This window comes from Poecilia reticulata, linkage group LG23 (genome assembly GCF_000633615.1).
Source record: "Poecilia reticulata strain Guanapo linkage group LG23, Guppy_female_1.0+MT, whole genome shotgun sequence".
NCBI lineage: Eukaryota > Metazoa > Chordata > Actinopteri > Cyprinodontiformes > Poeciliidae > Poecilia > Poecilia reticulata.
Window position 1 is genome coordinate 8140156 of NC_024353.1, and position 19379 is coordinate 8159534.

At 38.9% G+C, this 19379-nt stretch overlaps 1 protein-coding gene across 3 annotated transcripts; it reads right to left on the minus strand.

Annotated features, from left to right (window-relative positions):
• Nucleotides 1–3: 3 nt before the first annotated feature.
• Nucleotides 4–18889, minus strand: LOC103459538 (mucin-19). 3 transcript variants are annotated; one of them, XM_008401180.2, is made up of 45 exons: nucleotides 17947–18889; nucleotides 17552–17596; nucleotides 17199–17424; nucleotides 15794–15926; nucleotides 15133–15193; nucleotides 14850–14935; nucleotides 14493–14688; nucleotides 14272–14397; nucleotides 14043–14163; nucleotides 13153–13288; nucleotides 12992–13069; nucleotides 12820–12889; nucleotides 12595–12732; nucleotides 12340–12489; nucleotides 11833–11927; nucleotides 11583–11715; nucleotides 11203–11446; nucleotides 10763–10803; nucleotides 10141–10229; nucleotides 9902–10056; nucleotides 9434–9572; nucleotides 9242–9346; nucleotides 8900–9094; nucleotides 7807–7879; nucleotides 7543–7712; nucleotides 7253–7409; nucleotides 6978–7088; nucleotides 6732–6873; nucleotides 6609–6637; nucleotides 5997–6308; nucleotides 5623–5892; nucleotides 5310–5525; nucleotides 4956–5188; nucleotides 4665–4851; nucleotides 3643–3862; nucleotides 3348–3520; nucleotides 3159–3228; nucleotides 2347–2456; nucleotides 2219–2250; nucleotides 1937–2090; nucleotides 1338–1375; nucleotides 1146–1253; nucleotides 680–704; nucleotides 464–572; nucleotides 4–381 (listed from the first exon to the last, which is right to left on the minus strand). In XM_008401180.2, exons 1-45 carry the CDS (start codon nucleotides 17993–17995, stop codon nucleotides 216–218), a joined length of 5916 nt encoding a protein of 1971 aa, XP_008399402.1. In that variant the 5' UTR covers nucleotides 17996–18889; the 3' UTR covers nucleotides 4–215. The 3 variants fall into 3 exon arrangements, with proteins under 3 accessions (XP_008399402.1, XP_008399403.1, XP_008399404.1); XM_008401181.2 differs by lacking the exons at nucleotides 14493–14688; nucleotides 14850–14935; nucleotides 15133–15193; ... (2 more) ...; nucleotides 17552–17596; nucleotides 17947–18889 and having other exon boundaries at nucleotides 5–381; nucleotides 14043–14087; nucleotides 14272–14363; XM_008401182.2 differs by lacking the exons at nucleotides 14043–14163; nucleotides 14493–14688; nucleotides 14850–14935; ... (3 more) ...; nucleotides 17552–17596; nucleotides 17947–18889 and having other exon boundaries at nucleotides 5–381; nucleotides 14272–14352.
• Between the last annotated feature and the right edge of the window lie 490 nt (nucleotides 18890–19379).

Sequence of the window (19379 nt, forward strand, 5' to 3'; positions counted from 1 at the left end):
TGAAATATTTTATTAAACAGTGCTTTGCTTTGCAGTGCAGGCAAACATGCTAAATAAAACGCACACGCTTTCATGATTAGTAGATTTTTTTTTTTTTTTTAATTGATGGTAAATACATTCATTTCAGTAAAAACATTTTCTTAAAATCATCCGTTAAATTCGTGCCTAAGAGAATCATATTAGAAAAGTGTAAAGACGTGGATTGCCGTCGCTCTTCAGTGGGAACCACAAGCTTTGCACGCGCAGCCGGTCACGTGCTTGTAGTTATATTTTCTGCTAGAGAGGTCCGAGCATTTCACATCCAGAACTCGGAGGTCTGAGCTCTCCTCCTGGCAGCACCGGAAGTCCTGTTTGACCTGCAGATACGCGTGTGCCGACACCCTGTTGGAGAGGGAAGGAAATGGAGGGAAATGTTGGCGCGCCGGATGTTTTTTGAGCAGTCCAAAGTTTGGTTTCTACTCACCAGGGTTCCGACAGACAGCGGCCCTCACACACGGGTAATGCGATGACGGCGGAGCAGTCATCGATGGTGACGTTCATTTTGGACAGTTTGGGCTCGCAGGTCTGGTTGCCTGGGATTAGAAAAGATAAGTTTAAGCTTTAAAATGGTAACAAAAGGAGTCTTTATTTAATGGGTCAGTTTTAGATGTTTTTTAATTTTTATATTTACTTCACTCACAGGTGGAGCAGCAAGTCGTGTTACCCTGGAAACCAAATCACAACAATTAATCATTAGGGTTTTTTTTTTTAGATTTCTAAAGTTTAAGCAAAAAGGTGTGTTTTTTATTTAGAAATTAGTTTTAAAAGTGTTTTCTTCTTCTTTTTTTACTTTTTCACTCTTAAGTTGAAAACTCATTCAGTCATCAGTGCACAATTTGAGTGTTAGGATGAGTGTTCATCTGAGAATCAGTGGCAAAACTTGAGAGAGATAAGGTGATTCTGTAAAGATGAAGCGACGGCAATTTCTGTCTCTAGATGTGAAAAACATACTAAAATAAAAAAATGACAAAGTATTGACTCAGAAGACCAGAATATAAATGCGTACCACATTTCTCTAACTGCTGTGCATCAATAACCTCACATTATACGCTATGTTGTGTCAAAATTATTGACAATTTGAATTGGACAGAGGCAATGTTAAGTACCTCAGGACAAATATCTGAAGGATAGACTCTTGGTTCACTCTGAATGCCATAAGCAGTACAGATGAAGGACATGCAGTGGTCATCCGGGTCTGTCCATGTCTCTCCCACCTACAGATATAAAAACGTGTACAAATGACAATCTAGATAATATACGAACCAATTTGGATGATTAAGTTAGATAAAACATCATACTTTGTATATGGTTCCACTGTAGATGCAGGTTTTCTCAACTGTAAAAAAAAAAAAAAAAGCAACATTGGCATCAAAAAAGATGTGGAAGAAACATAAGACCTTGGAAGATTTCGATGCCACTGTAATAAAGTTTTATGCAACGTATATTAAAGCTTATGATTTTGATTGGTTTATATTGTCATAGCATTCCATCTACAGCCATTTTTTTTCCTGCAGTTTTAGGGTTTCTGTCAAAGCAAACACTTGTGCATGTGAAGTAGGAGGCCGCCAGGGCTGCAGCCCCCTCTCAGGAATATGAAAACTTAAAATCAACAAATTTGTGCAAACAGCAGGGTTACTATTAGCTGTAATATTGATAAATGCAGAAAAAAATACATAATTTCTTAATGTTAATTGCTACACACGAAGTAGCAGTAGCACCGCAGCACAGTTTGCCTCTACAAGGACTTAGAAAAGTAGAAGCTTATTGGTTCAATGAGGAATTTTCTCACAAAGTCAGGCAGTTTAACTCATCTTAATTCCTGTCTTGTGACAAAACAGTTTTGCCAAGGATCTGCAAGAAATCCTTCGTCCGATGTCAGTTAATTGCCAGTTCTTACCACAAATCGGATCACCACAACAAGTGGTGTTCACCAAGCTGGCATTTGGGGAACAGTCAGGCGTTGGCAAAAGAGATTTTGGAGAACAATCCTCTGTCAAAGTCTGATTGTTACATGTGCACAGGTGGCAATTAGACTCCCACACCTCTCCAGGCTGAAAAACAGACACATATGTTCTCAACTTAGATGATAGTTTCAGATAATTAGATCTTTCAAACCAAAACTTTTGCTTCAAATAAACAAAGAAGTTAAAAGTTCTATCATTAAAGAAAATATCCTTACGAATTTCGGCATTCCAAGTGGTCCTTTGCAATCTATGTTTAAAGAAGAAAGATAGTCATTCCCGGCACAGGACCTGAAGTTAAATCTATTAAAAGTTCTTGTTACTCGTTCTAGACAATAGTACTCACAATTGCATTGTTTCACACAAATATTTGAGTGGTTTCCTGCCCTGACAAGTCCTGGAGGGCAGAAACAACCGGAGGTGGTCTTTTCAAGAGTGGGCCCTGAATTAACGATTCTAAAAAAAAAAACAGAAGACACAGAAGACATGTTTTTTTTTTACAGACATATAAAAAATAGCACAGACAAAGAGAGTTTAACATGTCAATGTTTTTCTCAGTAAACTTATTTCTAGCCAGGGATTGACGGAGGCATCAAAGTCGTATATTTGTAACACCCCAAGTTATCCATACCAACAAAGTCATCAAAACACATTTGTGGATAAATTCTGATTAACAAAGTGTAGGTTTCTCAAGACTTTTGCAACTTCATTTTTGCCAAATAGCCTGACAATGGTAGTGCTCCTGAATGTTCTGATGAGTACCGTTGGGGTGCAGAAGACTCCACTGGGGAAGAAAATGTGTGCTGACGCACGCTTGTTTTGGTCAATAAAATACTGGAAAAATATAGTCTGAAACCGAAATATGGTTGTACACACCATGCTTAGAAGAAAACAACTGGATAACAGAAGTTTGGAGGTTGAAAAATCTTCTATTACACTTAACCTAACTATTGGTTAGGTTACTGCTTTCTTTGTATTCCATTCCCTGCCTTGATCATTGATCACTTGTCTCGTCACTCACAACTGGGGCAAATTCCCTGTTAAGAAGTTGATTTGTAAAGATATGAAATCAGCTTCTGATGTGTGCAATTTTATGTGTTGATGTGTCCAATACAATTTTTTCCACGCTGTATTTTCTTTAAAAGAAAGTTGTCAAACCCTCCAAAGCAGAAGTCATCTTTTTTGTTCCGGCATTCTTCATAGATCAAATCACCGGGACATTTCACATCTGAAGCACAACAACGGGCGTTAGCGTAGAATAAAAATGACAACGCAGAAAATGTACCATTTTATTTTGCTTTTTGACAACTTTGCTAAGCATCAATCAGGAAGATAAAAAGGGCTCACCACAATTTCCATTAGTCAGTTCTCTCCAGTGAATACAGAAACCAGCTTGTTTACATTCCCCAGCGGTTTGTTCCAAAGAAGAGCAAGAATTATTTAGGGTGGAACATGAATCAAACTCACAGTTCTTCTTCCTGGTACGCATGTCCACATATTTGTTGCAGTTAACAAACACTCTACAGAGAAACAGATGTTTGGATATTTAGTTGCAGTTAACAGATCAATGTGTCGTGGACATTTCCCACCGCTCACACTTTTCCAACAGAACAATTTCTGTGTGTCATGTGTGGTCACTTACGGATGTTCAAGCAGGTGACATTGCGAGTTTGGAGAACAGGTAAGAGGGGGCCCAGTGGGTTCTCCAGGGGGTTCAAGATCGCACGGTACATCTGCTGGTGTTGAAAAACACTCGGGCTTCAAAGGGTCACGGTACACCCAGTCGTAGGCCGTCTTTTCGCAGCAGGTGTCGTTCTCGATCTGTCCTCCTCTACGGATGCACGAGGCACCACCACACACACCTGTAGAGAGGATAAAAGTTGAGGTCAGTGAACAATTTACAGGGCACCCCACTTTTGATATTAACAGTTCTTAGCCTGTAAAGAGTGAGAATAAAATAATATTGAAAAACAACTTTTATTTGCTTCTGGATAATCAGGCACAAAAAGTATTTGCCTCCACTGATTTCTTTTGTTTTTGTTTTGTGACCTTCTGGACAAGTCGATTTGCTGTCGGAGTAATTTTGGTAGGGCAGCCACGGTTCCATGTTTTCCCCATTTGTGGAAACGGCTTTTATTGCGGTTCTCTGTAGTCATAGAGGTGGCTTTGTAACTCTTTCTTAATGAATGGATTACATTGACTTTTTTTGTGTGTTCTTGAATTTGTTTTGATTGGTGCTGTGTTGCTTTTTGAGATCTGTCACTCTACTTCATGCTGTTAGAGTCTGCAGCTGTTTTTCCATTGACCATACAATTGCACAAATTGGAATTATGAAAATGCATGGAAACGCTTATTTTGCGTCGCACAAGTTGTGATCAATAACCAATAACCGGATGTTATTACATGGAAAAGATGAAGATTACAGGAAGTAGTATTAGGATGAATCTGGACAAATTCTGGACGAATACATATTTTTTCACCCTCACATTGAAGGAAATTGTTAATGATTTTCAGAAACAATTCAGGAATCAAGGAGTCTCAAGACTTCAAACATGGTGTGAGAAGTGAAGTTGAGGCATAATACATTCATCTGAGGCAAACTGCTGAGGACAAAGTACACATTAATTTACACCTGTGAATCATCACTTCCTGTTCAGAACATACCGCATTGTCCTTGGGTGTTGTTGACAAAGTTTTCCATGGCAAGATTGACCACGAGGGTGAAAGACGGAGAGAGGGAGATGTAAGAGCGGATCTCAGGAAATAAGATGTACACTACGTAGTTTGTGGTTTCAAATCTCAATCCATTCTTTTCATAGGGTGGTTGCACAGTTTCATTGTTCAGAGTTGCCTAAGGTAGAGACATCAGTGTCAAAATAGTTTATCTGGCTTTATTTTTGTTGAAGCAGTAGTTCCATAAAACATGGAATTTGAAACACAAATGGAAGCAAATACCTGAACAGCAACAGCATGATAGTTGACACTGAGTTTAGCAGTATTGTTCTGATAGTTAACAATAACTCCCTTGACACAGGAGCCTTGTACGCAGTCGAAGTTGTCCACCGCAATGGTCAGGTGGTAGCGTGGTGACTGCTCTTCCACCAGAATGTAGGTGCAGCTTTTCAGGAAATCAAAGGATAAGCCATTAAAAGAGATGTAGTGAGGGTCTCCATAGAGCTCACAGAGACCTGGGAATGTTCCAAAAGGATGAGTTAGTTCAATTGTTATGTTCAAAAAACCCAAATCATTTGGAACAGAATAAGATTTTATCTATAAAGGGGAAAATAATAGTAATCTATGAATACTCACAGTCACACCTAAATGTTTCACAGCATCCATCCTTGATCTGTATCAACTTATTCCTTGGACATTTAGGAACAACAGGTTTTGGACAAACCACAGGGAGAAACTCTATTCTTCCATTTAAACACCTCTTAATAAAACAGTCCTCTGTCCAAGTGCCACCACAAGCCCAGCTTTTTTTCTGTTTCAGGTCTTTGCAGAGACAGGGTGTGGGTGACGGCTCTGTGGAGGATGGGGAGCAAAAACAACACAAGGTTATTAATAGAACCAGTTGCTTGGGTCACTATGGTAATCCTGGGGACAAATACAAAGCACTTACGACTACTCGTAGGTGGTCCAGTTGTAATATTCACAGTTGTGGTTTCCTTTGTAGATACTGAAGTCAGTGTACTTGAAGACGTTGGCGTCACCGGTGTAGAAACACCAGTTCCCGGTATTATACTTGTAGAAGTTGAAGTTGCTGGTGTAGAGGTGGCGCTAGTGAGCAATGTGTCAGTAGCAGTCAAGACACTGGTAGTTGTAATCAGTGTTACAGGAGTTGTGGAAGTTGCAGTTGTTTCAGTGGCAAATGTTGACGATGTTGTAGGAGCTGTTGACATCAAGGTAGTAGTTTAGTTGACTACACAAGGTTATTAATAGGACCAGTTGCTTGGGTCGCTATGGTAATCCTGGGGACAAATACAAAGCACTTACGACTACTCGTAGAGGGTCCAGTTTCAATATTCATCATTGTGGTTTCCTTTGTAGATACTGAAGTCAGTGTACTTGAGGACGTTGTCATTACTGGAGTAGGAATCGTTGTACTTGAAGACAATGGCATCACCGGTGTAGAAACACCAGTTCCCAGTGTTATACTTGTAGAAGTTGAAGTTGCTGGTGTAGAGGTGGCGCTAGTGAGCAATGTGTCAGTAGCAGTCAAGACACTGATAGTTGTAATCAGTGTTACAGGAGTTGTGGAAGTTGCAGTTGTTTCAGTGGCAAATGTTGACGATGTTGTTGTAGGAGCTGTTGACATCAAGGTAGTTTAGTTGATGGTTTTGTTAATAAATCACTTTTTTGTTTTGACATAACGCATACAGTGCCTTAAAAGTTCTCAATTGGGTTTAGGTGTACACTTTGACTGGGTTCTATTGAAACACACAAATGTGCTTTGACCTGAACCATTCCATTGTAGCTATTGTTGTATGTGCAGGACTGACCTGTAGTTACCTCTATCTCCCCTTCTTTCAACAGTCTATCAAGGAACTGTACACTAATGCAAAGCTGCCAAACATATTAAAATGGTGAATATTTGTTAATACTCACAGCAAATGATAGTTCCACTTTCACAAGTACTGTGTGAAGAGTAACAATTTTGAGTCATTATTGAAAAATGATTTCTCAGCATTTGGTGCAGCAGATACTGCATGCCTGCAAGTTGAAACTTACCAGCCAACAAAGTTTATAATAACTTCACCCCCAGGTGGGACGATGGTTTCATTGAAATAGCAGGGACAATTTCTCAATTCAGTGCATTTACCAGTATTCTCATCAAAGTATGGATTCTCCCTAGGGCATCTTGGATAACAGCCTTTTATAGGAACAAAAACATGTATTTTGATATAGTGGATAGTAGCGGATAATGGAGGATAAAAATGACCGCTACAGTAAAATACATTCAAGATTGCTTGTCACCTTCCAACTTGTGCTGAAAATAGTTGGTTTTGCCACAGGTCAGCATCCTTCCACAGGCTTCATAGTGCCACGTACACTGGCCTTGCTCGTTGTAGTAGTCACAGTAGACAGCTAATGTAAAAGTAATTTTATGTAGTAGAACACATTGGATTGACACATGTTTTAAATCTATAAAGCATTGTTGAAATGCTAGGTTCTCATGTAATTTAATGCAGATTAAAAATCAATCTCCTTGGACGGTAAAGTTGTTCACAGGTAAAAAGATTGTAACTTACGACACAAATCAGGCGTCCTCCAGTTTATGCAAACATTTTGATCGCTGCAGGCCTCTGCATAGGCGGCCACTGCCGTGCAGTAACCCAAGAACTTTCCTTCAAACTCACAGGAGCAGGACTCCTGTACACATGCGTGATAGTAGGGTTCTGGATCCACCTGAGGGTTATTGAATATCCAGGTCAATTTATAAGCTGTCAGTGATGTATTTTGTGACTTGCAAAATAAAGTTACAACCTCCAGCTTCAGTACTATTAGCGATTAGCATTAGCTTAATATGTGCTAGGCAAACCTTTAAGTGACAGTCCTTGAATGTGTCTCTTTTAAGGATCATACAGCGTCGCTGGGCCCAGGCGGAACAGTAGGAGTTACGTTCACAAGGAAATATCTCCATGGTCACATCTGAGCAAGGAGGAGTGGTGGTCTTCCAGCTGTTGCCAAAAGCTAGCGGACTGGTCACCACTGCATTCCAAATCAGAACTCATTAAAACTCATTAAAAAAAAAAATTTGTAAAAACATTTTTGAGTAAAATGATTCAAGGTTGAAAAGAATTACCGGCTGAGCCACTTATCTGTAGGTCATTCATCTCACTGGAATCAAAATTGCCACAGAGACCACAGACTTTGTTCTAGAGGAGAGATTGTATAAAATGACTGAGTTGCAACAGGCTTTTGACATGGCATGTTTAAAGATGTAATGGTATAAGGGATTCAGTTCTGAGAATGACTGTGCTTTTACTGCAAGTCAACTTTGCCACACCAAGTTGTTTTTGAATACTTTACAGGGGTAGTATTATGTGTTCAATCACAAGATATAGTTCAAGCATTCATTAAACATTTAAAAGACACAAAATTAGCTGTGAGGATTTAGTATGTATGTGTGTGTGTGAGCGTATATAATTTAGTTTTTTAGGGTTGTAAAGATATAGGATAAATTGAATTTCTGGATTAAACCTCCATCCAGTTGATGGCGGTAATGCACCGCGTCTGTAAACTGCCAGTAAACGCCATAGAAGAAGAAGATGAAGATTTTTAAAAACGAAAGAAGAATTAACTCTTTAGCAACATTTTTACCAGTGTTTCATTGAGAAGTAGCTTGCATAACGAGCTCAGCAGACATGCAGGTCTACCAGGTGTTTGCTAATTGCTGCTAGCGAGTCTGACGGAGCTGAATGGGGGAGTCGCCCTGTGAAGCGGAAGCTCGGAAACTGTAGCTCCGAGGAGGAACTGCGTCTGAAAGGCGGCGTTCCGACCACCCAGGTGTTTTACACAGGTGAGTGGTTGCCATGGAAGATTAAAGGATTTCTTCAGATATGTTTTTGATGACGGAATAATATTACAAAATGATGTAAAAAAAAAATTTTTTTTTAAAAAGACTCGACTTTACATAATACTCCAGCTTTAAGCGGCTTCATAAAGTTTCTTTTTTTTTTTCAGCAAAAGCACATTTTTGAGAAACACGTTTTACTTGAAGGCTGGAAGTTCTTGCAAAAAAAAAAAAAATGCAACCATAGATTTGTGTTCATGTTGACATTGAAGATGCTATTTATAGCTAACAAGAGAAACTTTTACATGATTCCTAGAGTTTCTCAAAAGTTAAAACAGGTGAACATAAATGTCTCACTTTCACAATTTTCCCATTCACTCACCCTCCAGTACGGATGCAGTTCTATGGTGATCCTTGTGTGTTTGTCCCAAATGAGAGTTAGCCCTTTGCTTGGCACTGAGACTATTATATAGAGTCCAACGGTGTGTATGGTGTAAAGGGGTTCTTGTTCCAGAGTCCAGCCACTTTGGAGTTGTCTGGTCACCTTCATGTCGCTAAGTGTCAGACTGACTTTGTTCTGAATGGGAAATGTATATAAATGCTTGTTAAAACATATTAATTTATATTAAGATATTCAACATGATTGGTTAAATAATCAGATCTAAACATAGAGAATGGGTTTAGGTTTTAGGTTCATCACAGAAGATGAAGAAGAAGAACCCACCTCCACATCCAGAACGATGGTACGAGAACAGGTGAGTGCTTCATCGCAGCAGGGCACACTCTCTACTCTGACAGAGAAGGAACCTTTTATGTTCCCACAGTAATCCTACCACAAAGTCAAAGAGATACTAAGTGTTAAGCGAACATTTAAAAAGTCATCTTAAAATGCTCCGGTACAGTTTCGGGAACTCGCCTCCACAAGCCTGTACTGACAGTGTCCATCAAAGCGATACCATTTAGAATCAAAAGTCTGGTAATGTCCATTTCCATAAACTTGGCACTTTCCTGAGCATGCCTTACTTTCGCAGCTCCACTGGCCCTGAACACAGGCGCTAAAACAAAGAGGACATGATTGTTTCTGGATTTATGACACTGCTAGTGCAAATATGATAAACCTAACTTGTGTGTAATTTTTCAGCAAGATATACAAGGAACAAGGAACTTGTTTTAAATGAATAATTCCTTAATATTGATAAAATGTCCTAGTTCCATTTGCAGGTTATTTCACTCATAACATGGGAAAATGTCTTGCAAGTGAAATAATCTGTCAGTTGACATGGTACTTTTTCATCAACATTCAGGAATTATTTACTTTAAAATAAGCTCATATATCTTGCTGAAAAGTTACTTGTAAGTTTTCTCTCACAAGCAAATGTGTTACCATGTTTTACAGTCAGTTTTGACAAGCTCTCCTGCACCAAACACTTCTCCACTGTACACACAAGTGCAATTATTTCTGGGAACGCATCTCCCATAGTGGTCCTCATAGAGATCCGGAGGGCAGTAACAGCCACTCTCACAGGTTGCATTGCCACCCTGGATGTGGTGTATAGGAAAAGAAAAAGTCAAATTATTCCACAAAAAAATCTTTGCGAAACACTCAGTAAGGCTAAGACTTACCAAAGGTTTACTGAGACTGTCGCAGGTTTTCTGAGCAGTGGTCTCTGCAGACTCGGAGCAGTGAACACAAACCTTCCCGTTACTGCAACCTAGGGATAAAAATGTGTCCTTAAGTCAAATGCAAAAAAATTACAAAAAAATTTATTTTTTTTTATTTAGACAAAAAGCACACAAGAGACCTACATATCACATGCAGTCATTTGGGGCAATTTAATATATTTTATTTAAGTAACTTTGACGGAGTATTAGGGCTATTGTAGATGGAAAAAGAAAGGAGGGAGACATTTTTGCCAAATTCCTGAGTTCCAAAAGTAAAACTCAGAAATTTTGAGATTATTCAAATAATTTCTGAGTTTCAAAAGCCAAAAATGTATGACTTTCAGAAATTTTCTCTGACTTTCAAAAGTAGAAAATTATCGACTTTGGAAATTTCCAAGTTTTTTTCTAGAAAATTTCGGAGATTAATCTCAAAATTTCAGAGTTTTTTTTTTTTTTTGTTTTGGCAAAAATTTACTCTTCTCTTTCTTTCTCTCTCTCTCGCTCTACAATGGTCTTAATACATTGTTATAAAAACAAGAGCTCTCCATTTAATTGGAATTAACATATAAGAGAAATCATTTACCACAGTCCTTGGAGCAGTGCAGTTTTCCATCCTCACAAAGACTTCAAGAGAAATCATATTTGATTAGATATTTCATATCACGACATACACTGGAAGCACTCGGCTGCAAAGAAACCTGTCTGCATGAGCAAAGCTAGATTCACAAGTTATCCCTATTTTCAGTAGCAGCCAGGGGGCGCCAATTTCTTGTTGCCTGCATTTGTATAATAGCAACAGGAAACTTGTTCAAGACAAACTGACAGGTAAATTTTGTATTTTTATATTGTGTTTGTGTAACCTCCCCCCAGCTCTGACCCTCCCTACTTGTTCCTAATTCCACCCTGTCTAAATCCCTCAGCTCCCCTCTCTGCTTTTTTACAGCACCAGTATGCTGGCATTGTCATGGCGTTGCTAATGATGATAAAAATGCATCAAAGTTTTCGGTATTTTCATGGACTCACCACTGTTGTCCATCAATGATTACTGGTCCTGGGGGTGTCATGCCACCACTGTGGTAACAAATGCATTGCCCCTTTGGGATGCAGGCATATTCCTGGTTCAGATAGGTTCCTTCTGGACAGCCACAGCCCTCCGTCGGAGAATTGTCCAGCTCACAGCGGGGATCATGGCCGGACAGGGAAAGGCATGTGCTGTTACAGGCCTGGACGCTGTAGGAGAACTCCTGGTTCTTGAGGCAATTCAGAGCTTCAACACAGAATAGTTGCTGGAGTTAAACCGACTTATATCCTGCATAAACATTTGCTCGTGACAAATGAAGGCTGACAAAATGAAGACGTATGTTATTATCTTGCATCCGATGTTTTTTAAAGGAGTTACTCACTGCAGTTGGTGGCTCTCCTCCAGTCCCCGAGCTCAGCACCCAGAACAGCACAGGCTTTAGCATAACTTCCCAAAGAAGCACACAAACACCGCAGCAGATTGTTGCCACAGTTACATGTTCTCTGGATGCAAGCCTGGAAGCAGTAATAGGTTATGTAAACACAGTCATTGTAAATTTGTCACCCTCAGTTGACATATTAACTCACTGGGAACGTCTTAAAGAATCAGTTGTTTCATAAAAACAGTCTTACCGTGTGGTACTGATCGGTCGGGATGTAAGCGTGACACCTGGCAAATATCCCATCAGGGTCATTCAGTACCGAGCACTTTTCATCTGCAAATATTTCTGCAAGCACAATGAAACAATATGAAGGAACGTGTTGGCAAATGATTTGATTTGTTCCTCTTGAGGTACAACATGTAATATATAATCTGTGGCAGATTTGTTTAACTTATTGACTTCTTTTCCACATTTTTCCTGGCATTGTCATAATTGGAGTTAAAGTAGGTAATATGACAATCTTAGCTAGCAATGTCTGTTTTTTATGTTACTAGTGTGCAGATTAGTAAAGGACAAATATGTCCTTTGCAGTGCTAAGCTTGGCTCTTCATCAAGCGTGTTAAAGATGAACCCAAAGTGAAATGGGAATCCTTTTTGCAGTCACTTTCTCTCTGTTATAAACACCAGGGATTCTTCAGCTGACTTTGCTCATTTCACATCAAAAAGTTGCGTTCACATTTATGTCAGCAGTTGTTACCATTGTCGGTGTTGATGCAGGGGTTGGGGATGTTTTCTCGACAACCTCTCAAACTCCAGGACAGAGCGAAAAGCTTGGCAGAGCTCTCGATGATCCCGCTGCTGGTGTTGAAATCGTCTGTGGTGTCATTGTTTCTGTTGCCGCAAAGACCTGAAAGAATGTCAAAAACACATTAACATGCCTCAGCGGATTTTTTATTTTTTAATACATGGTCAACTTTAGCTTGTGAGAGAACTGAGTGTGTTTGCTCCCAACCTGAGATCAGACCAGAATGCAGCGTTGGTGGCGTGATGTACAGCTGGATTTCAGGGAACACCTGGACTTGGAGCTTCAGACCAAATGGCGTATGAACTTCAACATACATCGAGGACTTCCAGAAAACGAGGACTTGATCTGGGAGGTGACACAGATTAGCATGTAACGTTATCGCTGGAGAAGGTGATTGTATTGGATGACCAGGTCCGTTTGCATTTGTCTTACCAGACTGGTAGAGTTCAGTAATCTCTCGTTCTCCTACTTTTACCTTGCTTAGAGTGAATGTATAAATGTCCTAAAGATTGAAAGAAAACGTGTTTATCTAAGGATTCTTTACAATTGAACATTGGCTTTTACTTAAGCATCTTTCCAAAGAGTTGCTTCCTAGTGTCCATACCTGGAAAACCTGTACATGTACAGCTTTCAAAGATGCTTCTGTTGGAGAAAACTCAACTCTAATTGACCAGTTAGGGCCCTGCAGGAGAGTCAGAGGTTTGTGCTATTACTTTAATCAGCCAACAACACTGAGAAATGAGGAGAGTCAGGAATCAACCTTACCTGTGATGCCATGTATGTGCATTTACCAGGAAGTGTGAATCGCTTGCCATCATACGTTGTCACAAACTGTCCTTCAATGAGACATCTGGCTGGGCAGGAGTTTCCAGAGCACTGCCACCTCCCACTATTGCATTGACTAAGTTTGGAAACGGAAAATTTAATACACATATATATATATATATGCCTTAGTCATGCTTCAAAATAACTCATGACTAGAGCACAAGACTTGTTTCTGAAAATAGAACTCAACATCACCAAGTAAGGGGACTTTCCATTAAATGGAGTTAGTTTATTTTCCATGTTTTTAGTTATTTTGACCATTTGAAGCACTTTACACCAGAACTACATGTGCGTGCGACATAGATTGACATGAACATCAATAGAGTACTTAGTGCTTTGCCCAGGGGTACATCAACATGAGACATGAGGATGCTGGAATTGATCCTCGGACCTTCTGATCGCAAGAGCCGTCTCATCAAGTACGTAATCAATTTTAGAAATGTCTTCAAAATGTATTCCCAGTGTCACCTGATCTACCTTTTTTGTGTACATTGGGTTGTACAAACATCTTTTGTTCATTTGATCTCAACAGCAGAAGTATTTTAACTAGCACATATATGCTACATTTACGAATAGCATTTTGCTTGAATATACAAAAAAAATTCTAATTGTCAAGGATGTGAACCTTTAGAAAGGCAGTTTCAGTTTTAAATTAACAACATATAACCTCAAAATAGCACATTATAATTACAATAATAATATTCTCTCTCACCCTAATACTTGACATTTACAAATAGTTTGGACTGAGACTAGAAACTTTCTAAATTCAGAGGATTTTGCTACGAGTCAGTGACAATGCTTCATAGTGTCCAGATTGTCTGCCCACTCACCATGTTTGACACTTGGTGGTGCGAATGTATCCAGGAGAGTAGACCCTATCATTGAACACACAGGGACAACTGGAGAGACTCACACACTGGTATTCGCTGAAGTTATCGTCCAGAAACTCACCTGTAATCACATTTTGTGAGAAAAAAAACCCCTTTGAAAATCAAAACAGCAACTAAATGACAAAACGTGGATGATTGTGTGTTGTACGCTCCATATGGCGTTTCTGACCTGCGGGACATACACAGGAACTAGTGGTCTCCAGGCTGGATAATCTGAGGTCTGGGTTTGAGCAGCTTGGCACGAAGGGAGAACCCTCTTCAATGTAAACCAGTTCTCCAGGACACGTTGGTGGAGCTGCACTCATCCACCAAAGCAGACAGAAGCATCATAAGATAATCATCCTTGAGTATTTGCATCAAATCCGGTGCATTGACGGAGTCGTCACCTACCACAGTTGGTGATTGTTCTCCACAAGTCCCAAAGGCGACTGCTTCTTCCACACATAAGGGCAATCTCCTTGAAGAATGTGCACGTGACGTCGTTGCTGCCTTCGTAGTTGTAAGTGTTTTGATCACACAGGGTGATGTACTTCGCGGTTGTGAACATCAGACAATCTAGTGCGTGTGAGAAGAACTCGCTGCAAAGCTGCAAATGTGATCAGAGAAACCGAATCAGCCTCATAGGTTATTCAATGGGTTTGTAAGGTCAAATGTTGTCATCACTGAAAAACCCAGCAACTCTAATACCAGAAGATATTTATTTTGCATGGTCATAAATAGAAAAGAGTAATGTATTGGCCGTCTTACCGGGTTGAAAGGAGGAAGGAGATCCTGAAGGTAACAGGTGACGTCAGAAATCAAATACTCTTCCACCAGCTGCTCAATGTTGTCCACTTAAATGAAATAGTACATTGTTATGACAATGAGTAAACCTCAAAATCTAAAAGGATTGATTTATTGGATTGATGTTAACAGTATCTGGTAGCAGATGTATAGATTTGATGCATCTAAAAAACATGTTAGTAAGCACATACTATGTTATTTAAGCAATGTTGGAACAAATGGTACAACATCCATTGTGATACCATACCTAAGTTTTGTATTGCGCAGAGTCCACTCAGGTCAGAACTCAGTTCTTGGTCTAGCTCAACCTTCAAAATAAATCACAAAGAGACTTTACAGGTTGTGTTTGAGAACATCTGAATGTTACGGATAATTGTTATTTATATGGACTTTGGCCCAACAAGATTTGAGTAAATGTGATGCAGAATATCAAGCCTCATCATCAAGCTCATAATTTGGTCTTATCATTTAAAACACAACACCAAGCCTCCTTTCGGTCACTGAGATGACAACATGATGACTCTAAAAGAAAACAACCAAGGTATTGCAATGGTCCAGTCAAAGCACAGCCCTTAAATCAACTCAAATTATGTGGCAGGGGGGGCTTAAGAGAGATATCCTTTTCCAACATTGTAAAGTAATGTGGTCCCAAATTCCCTCAACATCAGAGTCTGATAAGATAAAACAGATTCATGTTATTGCTGCTAAGGAGAGTTCCTAAGCATCTGAAGCAACTTCTTCAGCATTTAAACTTAGTTTGTGTGAAATAAGTTATGACTGAATGAGCACATGTTACTAGCAACCAGCTGAGGACAGCACAGTGTACTGCCTTGTTGCTGAAATGTGCCACACGAATCAACTTGACCTGAATTGTGTTTGTGTGTCCATGAGTTCAGAAGTGCTCTCACCCAAACACTGACGAGTCCTCCTCCAGCTGCAGTCTGCCAGGTGACAGACAGGGGGAGTAAGGAGCTCCTCAGCCTGGTGTAGATGCCGTACTGAAATATGTGCTGGTAAGTGTGGTCATACGGAAGGGAAACGCTGTCGACAGAATAAACCATAAACATTAGAGTAAAAAAAAAAAGACTGTTAATGTATTCTGGTCAAACATCACACACCAAAAATGTGACCTTTGGAGAGCATAATGGCCTCAACTCAAACTCAGAGACCAATAAATGATAATGACTAGTTAGAGCTAATAATCTACTACTTCATATGTCTTAGGAGTTCCTGGAGCCGACTCGTCCCCCCATGGCTAAACTTTCCAAATGGCCATAGGATTTCCCCTGCATTGCTTCCTTGTTGGCCTTATCCTTCAGCTCCAGATAATTGATTGGTAATTTCATTGGGTCATTCTTAGGTCAAGTGTCTTTAGAGTCACTGATCCACTCACTCATCCTCTGGGTCAACTGGGTCATCAGAGCCATATTATCCCATGCGACTGTGTCCACTTTTCAAGATAAGAGATGAGGGTTAGGGTTTGTGTCTAAACTTAGGTGACTTAGTACAACATACGTACAACAAATCCGTCTATTGACCCACTCAAGTAGTCATTGGGTAGAAAGTAGGACAGGTCAGGTAAAATTCTTATTCTGATTTTTTTTATTACTGCTGTCAGTGAAGCCACTATTGGTAAATAAAAAGAAAAAGTCTAAAAATAAAACTATCCCTTATATTAGTAGCATTTTGTAACACACAAAAAACTGTAAAACATCAACCTCTAAATTCTAAATTTCCCAAAAAAATCATATGTGAAGCAACGATTCTTAAAAAAAAGAACAATAAAAACCACTGAAGATAATATAAATATATCTTTATTTTCTTAAATAATCTTTCTTTAAATATGTAATACCAAATACAGGAAGTAACAGATTTTTGTTTTTTGTAATAACTGAACTGTTACAAATTGTATCGTTTCTCCCTTTCTCTCTATAATTAATGTATACTGATATATTAATAGTTTGTTAATTTTAATTAATAGTAGTAGTTTTGGTAAGGTAAGACAGAAAAAAATAAAAAAGTTTGATTTCAGTTGCATTTGACAACATATTTACTGGAGACAGAGAGTTTCTCCAGTACCAGGCCTGTTAAACAGAAAAAGCTTTCAGACTTACTTCAATCAAAGATTATACATCTTGCATTACAGATTTAATTAGCAACAGGGCTATCTTTAGCTGCCATATCACTACAATGTCCACCATTGATGAATTGCTACCAACGTTGGCTGTTTAATATGAAAAAATAATGGCCCGGAGAAGTGTAATAAACAATTTATTGATAAAGCAAAAATCTGTGTAGGACATGTGGTCAGACCTGTTCTTCTGAACCAGAATGTTTCCGTTCTGCACAACGGTCTTGACCTTGTTGATGATGATCTCGAGGAGGTCCAGCAAGCCGTTTTGGCCTCGCCGTATGGTGATGTCACACTCCACCCGGTTGTGGGTGAAGCGGGCGAAGGTGAACGGACAGTTGGAGCGCACGTAGAAAGGCGGACCTCTGAAAGCCTTGATGACCCCACTGCCGAATGTCTTGCAAGTGTCTAAACAATGGGGTTGTCAGCGGTTACAACATAAAACAGTATACATATTCAATCACCTGTGGCATTGTAATTCAAGAAAAGCAATAAAACAACGATAGATATTTTTCGCTTTCATAATGATACTTACATTTCAGCGACTCAGTTGTTCCCAGAGATTCACCTGCTCTAAAAACTACAAGACAAATAATAAAAGGAGGTAACAGTAAATAATAATTATACATTATTAATAACAATAATAATGACAGAAAGTCATTTTGGATTAATCAATCTGATATTGACACAGTACTATGCTGAAACCGAATCCGTACAGTACTCGTTTGTTTTCTGCACAATATGATATTTTCTCATACTTCTAGATTAAAAATGGGTGATTTATTTAACATTTACCAAAATGGTGGAAATAGAAAAAACTGTTTTGAGATATTTTAAAGAAAACATTAATAGTAAAATTTTAATAATAAAATGGACTTACCTCATACAATCGAGAAAAAACAAAACAGAACAAAAATGGAACACTTTTACCTGAAGCCGAGAAGAAGCAGAGAGCCAGCAGCCATCTCTTTGAGTCCATGATGCCTGATGCTTCCTCTCTGCAGCAGGAGGACACCTGGAGGACCTGCTCATGCAGCTTATATGTCGTCTCTGCCTGCACCACCTACATCAACGCCCCTCACATGAACGTGTGCATCACCCAAAGTTTAACTTTGTGCCATAAAGTAACCAGGAAACTGACGGTAGTGGCATAAACGATTGTACATGCCGAAACGCTAGTTTAATATTAAAGTATATGCTTATTACATTTTTTTTTTATACTTTGTTGGAGGACAGGAGAGATTACTTTAAAATATCTTTGAAAAACTTTGAAACTTTCTTCTTCATTCTTTCTGTGAACATATGAACTTAAATCAACTGCTATTGTCACATAAAATCATTTTGTCTGTTTTTTGGAGAATACTGATGGAAGGTGACCTTTAGAGAAATTCCCAACTTTATCTACACTAGGTAACATATTAAGTCTTGTATCATGAAGGAAGAAGGATCTTAACTTTTGGCAAACACCGGCCCTTTTGTTAACCCTGCAGATGAACAAAAAGACAAGCACAAAAGACAAAATGGGATATGATAGGGTTTGTCCGAGGCGCATGAACCAGGACGGAGTTAATTATTTTTCAATGGCATCGGGGTGTGAAAGCGAAACGTGGTGAAAAGGCACGTTATCATAAAGCCTGGGAAGAGTTTATGGTAACTGAAGCAAAAAAGAAAAAAAAATCAGATATTTAATGATTTGGTTAAATACTGTTGGTTCAGCTATGTCTTAGTATTATACGCAGAATGAAGGTTTGACGGGTGCATGGATGCATCAGACCCATGCAAAGGTGTTCACACCCTATTGAATATTTTTCACATTTCTTCACATCAAAACCTCAAACTAAAACAAATTTCATTGAACATTGATGTGAGATAGACCAACATAAAGCAGAGTAAAGTTGTGAAATGGAAGGAAAATGATTGATGCTTTTTTTCCTCATGTTAAATTCTTCGATTATCTGAGCAAATTTATTGAGACAAAAATAGAAGAAATCTGTCTTAACCCACAACGAATATTTGCATAATTGAACATTTAATGGTGCCCTGAATTAACGCATTCAGAAAAATAAAGCATTGTTTATTCGTTTAAAGTATTTATTACATTTTAAATAAATAGTCTTACATCATGAAAATGTCTTTGATTATTGCTTAATTATTTGTTTTGTTCTCCTGAAGCACATCAAAGTTTCAGCTTTCCTGAAACTTTGATGTGTGATACTTATTCGGACCGGTAGGGGGCAGCAGTTTTCTAAATTTTACCAATAAAGCAGAATGAAACCTGTTTGCCTTGAGTCACAGCGGCTTTGCTTGTTGTCCTCATAATGAATTAAAGCCATTACTGTCAAAGGGAAATTGGGTAAAAATAA

What these genes read in the sequence shown, in the direction of transcription:
- LOC103459538 (XM_008401180.2), bottom strand. Translation starts at nt 17,995, where the DNA reads ATGGACTCAAAGAGATGGCTGCTGGCTCTCTGCTTCTTCTCGGCTTCA. An exon ending in GCACTGCTCCAAGGACTGTG is followed by an intron (nt 10,230 to 10,762) that starts GTAAATGATTTC and finishes TTTTATCCCTAG; the next exon opens with GTTGCAGTAACGGGAAGGTT. An exon ending in TTGTGTGAAACAATGCAATT is followed by an intron (nt 2,251 to 2,346) that starts GTGAGTACTATT and finishes CTTTAAACATAG; the next exon opens with ATTGCAAAGGACCACTTGGA.